This window comes from Saccopteryx leptura, chromosome 13 (genome assembly GCF_036850995.1).
Source record: "Saccopteryx leptura isolate mSacLep1 chromosome 13, mSacLep1_pri_phased_curated, whole genome shotgun sequence".
Classification (NCBI taxonomy): Eukaryota; Metazoa; Chordata; class Mammalia; order Chiroptera; family Emballonuridae; genus Saccopteryx; species Saccopteryx leptura.
The window spans coordinates 32,745,564-32,752,685 of NC_089515.1; the positions used below are offsets into that span (position 1 = coordinate 32,745,564).

General features: G+C 45.2%; 1 protein-coding gene across 1 annotated transcript in view; it reads right to left on the bottom strand.

Annotated features, from left to right (window-relative positions):
- HELLS (helicase, lymphoid specific) overlaps positions 1-4,691 on the bottom strand; it is a 45,077-nt gene extending 40,386 nt beyond the window's left edge. Inside the window, exons 1-2 of the mRNA XM_066355362.1 lie at positions 4,391-4,691; positions 3,887-4,008 (exon numbers count right to left, since the gene is read on the bottom strand). Of these exons, the coding sequence (XP_066211459.1) occupies positions 3,887-4,008; positions 4,391-4,421 (153 nt within the window). The 5' untranslated portion in view covers positions 4,422-4,691. The remainder of the gene's footprint in view (positions 1-3,886; positions 4,009-4,390) is intronic.
- Between the last annotated feature and the right edge of the window lie 2,431 nt (positions 4,692-7,122).

The following is a 7,122-nucleotide window of genomic DNA, read 5'->3' on the forward strand; positions in this document are numbered from 1 at the left end:
CTTAACAACTGGATTATGTTATATAGTAAATTGTAGTTCCATCTTGAAAAGCACTGACTACCTGGTGTATCTTTACAACCAGAGTGAAAGTGTGCCAACAGAGACCCAGGGCATAAACTCCCCACTGTCTACCCCATTATCTCTCCCAACACCAACTCCAGATTTTGGAGGCGGGAGTAGAGTTACATTCAGTCTACACAATATAAACTATTTTTCTTTTACCTCTCTCCCAAGAAATCTTTGAACTCTTACCTTTCCCCTCCCCCACTCAGACATAATAATGCTACCACTTTTAAAAGTATTCTAGACTAACAATGACTTCTTTCTAAAGGAAATGCAGGTGGAAAAGCCAAAGAAAGTAAATGTAGCACAAGAATGTCAAAGTCATTGTCCAGGCTCTTCCCAGACCTTAAAATCTCCTAAAAGAAAGTCAAGTAAATGCTTCTCATAACAATGTGCTCTTCCTCTCTTAAGTACTTCTAAATATATGTTCAGAAACACTGTATTCTCTGAAAAGGAATCTTTACTTTTATACAGCGAGTTTTGCGGCCCCCAAAGACTTATAGGTAGTCTCACTCTTAGAATTTTCTCTAGAAACACCTAGGAAATCATTTATGAATGTCAAGTACAAAAATTAATTAAACTCTGCCTGACCTGTGGTGACGTAGTGTGGATACGTCCACCTGGAAAGCTGAGGTCACTAGTTCAAAATCCTGGGAAGCATGAACTTCTACCGAGTTGATGCTACCCACTCCTTCCCACCCACCTTTCTCTCTCTCTCTCTCTCTCTCCTCTCTAAAATCAGTCAATAATATCTTTAAATTAGCAAAGAAATAACCAAAAGACAATGTAATAACAACAGACCACAGGTTTTAATAAATTATAGACCTGTATTAGGAGGACTAAAAAGAGCTGCAAGCCTGACCTGTGGTGGCGCAGTGGATAAAGCATCAACCTGGAAATGCTGAGGTCACCGGTTCGAAACCCTGGGCTTGTCTGGTCAAGGCACATATGGAAGTTGATGATTCCAGCTCCTCCCCCCTGTCTCTCTCTCTCTCTCTCTCTCTCAAATGAATAAATAAAATTTAAAAAAAAAAAAAAAAAAAAAAAAAGAGCTGCAAGCTTTATTAATAAAAGGACTAAAGTAGATTAAAAATTGCTATTACAATAGCATAACTACAAACAAAAAAAGTAGCTACAGCACATTTATCCTTCAACAATAATTCTAAAAAATGTTCGGGCTAAATGAAAAATGTTCAAACGCTTAAAATTTTCACTGAAAGCAGAAGTCGTTTTGATTCCTACTTTAATTACCTAATAACGCATGGTACTATAATTTGCCATCTTTCCCAATATGGAAATGTTTCTTCTTGCCAACTAATGCATTCTGGGAATGTCTTATTGTACCTCACATCTTCAAATGGTATTTCCCTCCCCAACATCCTTCATGGATTATAAAACTGAAGATATATTACACAAAAATAAAGGCATTATCACTTTACAACCTTTTAAATTGATACTCTTTCAAACACTTGCCCCAAGATTCCTCCTTTAAAATCCACCTGTTAAGTGTATTTATTTATATATTATATATTATACAATAAATCACAAATATTCTTTTACCACACTTAGAATCTAAAAACAAAACAATTACTTATTGCCAGGTGCAGAAGCTCCAAAAACAAGTTAAGTGAAAAAAAAAAGTTAAGTGATGTGCCCTCAAAAAGCAAAGTGAAAAAAGAGTCAAATTAGTAATGCCAATCCTGTGTACTAAGTACTATGGAAATTCAAAGAACGAGGAAAGGTGGTTCAAGGTAAACTCCCAATTCTACTAAAATTTATCAACATATTACCTTAACTGATTATGGTCAACTACACTGCTCACAAAAATCAGGGGATATTCCATCACCTCCTATTCACTTTGAAATATCCCCTAATTTTTATGAGCAGTATATAAGATGATCAATAATAGCAGAACCTGCATGACTGGCATGGAAGTATAGAATGGCGGCTAAAAGGTGTCAATTTCAGCACCGCACTGCCTACATCACAATCTTGCTTCTGCCATTTACTTAGCTGTGGGGGGACCTAGGCAACCTCTAAGTGCTGGTTTCCCTATCTGTAAAATGAGGGAAAAACAGAACCTAGCTCCTAGACTACTTTAACAGAAGTAGTAGTTTATACTCGTAATGAAACTAGCATGGTTAAAGTAGTAAGTTCAATAACAGTATCTACTTTATTGACTAGCTGAGGATGCACTACACACATGTGCAGTGTTCAGAACAGTGTCTCACAGCGAATGCTCCAGTTGTTAACAGCACTAACAAAAATCGCTGTTGATATAAAATAAGAGCCAACTGATTGGTTACTTGTCTTTAGCGTGCATTCTTTCCCAATATCAGTAGTTTTGTAATTAAATGGAATTAATTCAATACCAATGTATTGCTTCTTAGAGGGGTAGAGGGTTAAGGACAAGAAATCTGGACACAAAACCACAGTTCAAATTGGAGTTCATTAGCGTGTGACCCATAACTACCTCAGTTTTTGCTTACGTGAATAGAAGTATCAAAAGTACATATTATAATATTGGGAAGGCTAAATGAATTATTACAAGAAAATCACTTAGCCCTGGTGGGTTAGCTCAGTTGGTTAGAGCATCATCCTGATATGCCATGATGCGGTCAGGGCACATACAGGAATCAACCAATGAGTGCATAAATAAGTGGAACAACAAATTGATGTTTCTCTCTCTAAAATTAAAAAAAAATAATAAAAAAATGGTAAAAAGAAAATCACTCAGTAGGCAGTAGGTAAGAGCTGGTGGCTAGATATTCTTTTCCATTTAAAATTCAAGAGCAGGCTGGAAGTTTATCGGAGTGAAATGTATTACAGAATTGAATTCTCGAGTTAAAAACTTCTTTCAGTAATGTACATGAAAACCATAGCACACATTTTTGCAAAAAGAATCTTACGAGAGAAAGAAAGAAAAAAAAAAAAAGAACCTTACTTAACAGTAGCCCGAGAACCCAAAAAGCAACTAGATCACTTTGGTGGGAAACAGCACTAAAATACTTCACTATCAGCTTAGGAAGAATTCTAATGGCTAACCAGCAACTCGAACTGCTCGCTTAAAAAGAGAGCTGAGGCCAAAAGCGGCTCGTAGAGCGTCATTCAAAGCACGTGCAGGTTTCTCAGGGCGCATCTGGAAACACGCAAGGACACGGCAAAGCCCGTTTTCAACCCGAGGACAAGCCGGGCTGGGAAACGGAAGAACACAACCCGCACCCCGAGGACAACCCGCACCCCGAGGACAACCCGCACCCCGAGGACAACCCGCACCCCGAGGACAAGCCCGGCTGGGAAACGGAAGGACACAACCCGCACCCCGAGGACAAGCCCGGCTGGGAAACGGAAGGACACAACCCGCACCCCGAGGACAAGCCCGGCTGGGAAACGGAAGGACACAACCCGCACCCCGAGGACAAGCCCGGCTGGGAAACGGAAGGACACAACCCGCACCCCGAGGACAAGCCGCACCCCGAGGAAAAGCCCGGCTGGGAAACGGAAGGACACAACCCGCACTCCGAGGACAAACGGGCTGGGAAACGGAAGGACACAACCCGCACCCCGAGGACAACCCGCACCCCGAGGAAAAGCCCGGCTGGGAAACGGAAGGACACAACCCGCACTCCGAGGACAAGCGGGCTGGGAAACGGAAGGACACAACCCGCACCCCGAGGACAAGCCCGGCTGGGAAACGGAAGGACACAACCCGCACCCCGAGGACAAGCGGGCTGGGAAACGGAAGGACACAACCCGCACCCCGAGGAAGCGCCGGGCCGGCGCAGCCCCGGCTCCGCGGACGCGGAGCCGCCGCCCCAATTACCTTCTCCAGCATCTTGCGCTCCCTCTCCAGCCCCGCCGCCTCCAGCTGCTCCTCCTCCTCCAGCATGGCCGGGGTGATCACGGCCGGCTCCGGCTCCTCCGCCCGAGCGGGAGCCGGCGACCCTAAGAGGGGACAAGGCTTCCGAGTTGCAGTTCAGAAAGTGACCAGTTCGTCAGCTCCCACCTGGAAACCTCTCTCTCCCTCCCGGATGCCTTCGAGGCGGACTGAACGCTCCCGGGGCCGCCAGCGCCACCTCAGAAGGGAGACCCCCAGGTCCGTCCACACGGTAACCTAGCAGGCTGCCCGCCCGGACCCCAGCGCGCACGCCGGGACGCCGGGGGAAACGCGGCTCCCCGGGGACACCCCCCTGTACCGTGCCAGTCCCGGGCCCCCCACAGCTCCTCACCCCCTTTTCCCCCTGCCTCTGCCCGGGGTCAGCTCTTCCCCACGCTGCGGCCCCCTCTGCCCGGGACGCCGCCGCCGAGCGAAGTTCTGCCCACTCACCGGCGCTGCTCGCGGGCTGCTGCGCGGGCATAGCTGCACACACACACCGGAACGGAGACCCCTCCTCTCAGAACCTGCAACGTCGCGCCCTCTCTCCTCACCGACGCTCCAGGTCCCAGTCTTCCACAAACTCCGGCCAAAGAAAAACGCGCGCTTCTCTTTCGCGGGAAAACGCTGTAACCTCGCGATATTTCGTGCTCCTCCGCCCTGACTCCGCCCCCGTTCCCAGCGGCGCGAGATTTGGTGCAGAAAATCCACCTGGGCGGTGGTTAGTGTTTAGCTGGACCTGTTTTGGGGCAACTGGGGCCTGCTGAAGAAGTCAGCATTTAACCAGCTCTGTGATACTGGGCGAGCCAGGTACAGTTTGCAAGGCACCTTCACGCACTGCTTGATGTGATTAAATTCCGCCAAGCGATGATCCTTTTGGTCGTAAACATGTATCCACTAGGTGAGGATGTCAGAAACAAAATATTTACAAGCTCGCCCTTCATCTGCAGTGCAGTTCACGTTTTGAGTGAAAATTTCCTGAAATAACCAGAAAAGGGCTCTTTTGTGGGAGGAATGGGAGAGAAAAATAGTGAATTAGGTTATGGTAGAGTTCAAGAAAGTTGTTCCAGGATAAGGAGGAACTGAATGCAATGATAAACCAAACGTTGTGACCAGTAGAAAAGATTCAGGAATTCAGTAGGCCAATAATTAACAGCGGGTGCCTATTGGAAAGCGTTGGACTTTTCTGTCGGGGTTTTTTGGGGTTTTTTTTAACCTTAAATCTCTTTCTTGTCTGCAGTCCCTTTCAACAGGTTCCTCTGTTTCCTCCCGCCCCTTACCTTTATAGTATGACCACCATGTAACCCTTTTCCTCCATTTCTGACTCCAACAGCTTTAATAACTGCATTTGTAAAAAAAAATTTAAGGATTTACAATGCGCATCTATCATAACCATCCTCAGCAACTTTCATAAAACTCCGAGATTAGCAGATTATTTTTATTCCTACATTGTGAAAACAAAAAACAACTGATGCTCAGAGAAAAATTGGCTTGCCCAGAGCCTGCAGTCACTTTGTGATAAAACAGGAGTGAGCCCTGGCCAGATAGCTCTCTGTTCGTTAAAGCCTGAGGCACAGAGGTTGCCGGTTTGGTCAGGGCACATACAGGAACACAATGTTCCTGTCTCTCTGTCCTCCTTTCTGGCTAAATCAATAAATAAATTAAAAAAAAAAAAAAAAGACAGGAGCCAAATTCAGGTCTTCTGATGCCTAGGTTCAGTATTTTTGTTGTTAAATTTATTGGGATGACCCTGGTTAATAAAATTATGTTTTAAGTGTACAATTCTATATCATCTGTATATTGCATTGAGTGCTCACCATCCAAAGTCAAATCTCTTTCCCCTAGTTCAGTTTTAAGATAAAATGTAGCCTCAATGAATACACTTAAATCCCAGCCCCTTCCAATCAAAGACAATAGGTATCAGTCTCACTCTAAATAAGACTTTTGACCTTCACCAAACTATCCTCCAAAATTTCTTCCTTCCTGACTTGTGAAACATTACTTTTTATCAAGTTTTTCCCTAATCCATTGAAAAATCTTCCCTTATTCCTTCTTTTGAACTCAAATGGGGCCCACTTTTCAAAATCTTTCCTCCATCTTTTTTCTCTATTTACTTTGTTCCTTGCAACAACGGCTCTACAGGCTTTGATGATGAGCTCAAGTCTGACAACTTCCCTTCTAATTTCTCAATGTGGGGAAGAATTGTCCAAACACCCATCAGATAGAATTCAAGGCAATTTCATCTGATACTCAAAGGACAGGTACTCACGTAACACTTGGCCCTACACTTAATATAAATTAACACGGGTGCCCTGGTCAGTTGGCTCAGTAGTAGAGCGTCCGCCTGGCGTGCAGGAGTCCCGGGTTTGATTCCCAGCCAGGGCACACAGGAGAAGCGCCCATCTGCTTCTCCACCCCTTCCCCCTCTCCTTCCTGTCTCTCTCTTCCCCTCCCACAGCCAAGGCTCCATTGGAGCAAAGTTGGCCCGGGCGCTGAGGATGGCTCCATGGCCTCTGCCTCAGGCGCTAGAATGGCTCTGGTTGTGACAGAGCAACGCCCCAAATGGGCACAGCATCGCCCCCTGGTGGGCATGCCCGGTGGATCCCGGTAGGGCGCATGCGGGAGTCTGTCTGACTGCCTCCCCATTTCCAGCTTCAGAAAAATACAAAAAAAAAAAAATTAACACTGGTACATTTCCTACCATGTTTGCCATTGTGCAGACCATGTTTTGCTCATTCACTTTTATTTAAGGGTCTACATTAAAATGTCCCTGGATACTAGGAACTTCTCTAGCTGAACAACAATGAACAAGACACAAGATTCCTGTTGCTGTGGAACTTACCTTCCAGGAGTTGAGGGAAACAATGTGTGTGGGAGGGAGTGTGTGAGACATACTCTGCAAAATATTAAAGTGGCATGAGAGTAACTGGGTAGCTGCTTGAGATTGGGTAATCAGGGTATCTGAGGAAGTGACAGACATTAAGCTGATAACCAAATGCCAAGCAGCACACACCCTGGCTTAAGTTGGTTAGAGCATTGGTTGGATATGCCATGGTTATGAATTCAATCCTCAGGGAACATACAGGAATCAATCAATAAATGCATGAAGAAGTGGAGCAACAGGTCAATGTCTCTCTCTCTCTCTCTCTCTCTCATAAATAAATTAAAAACAAAAACATGTCAAG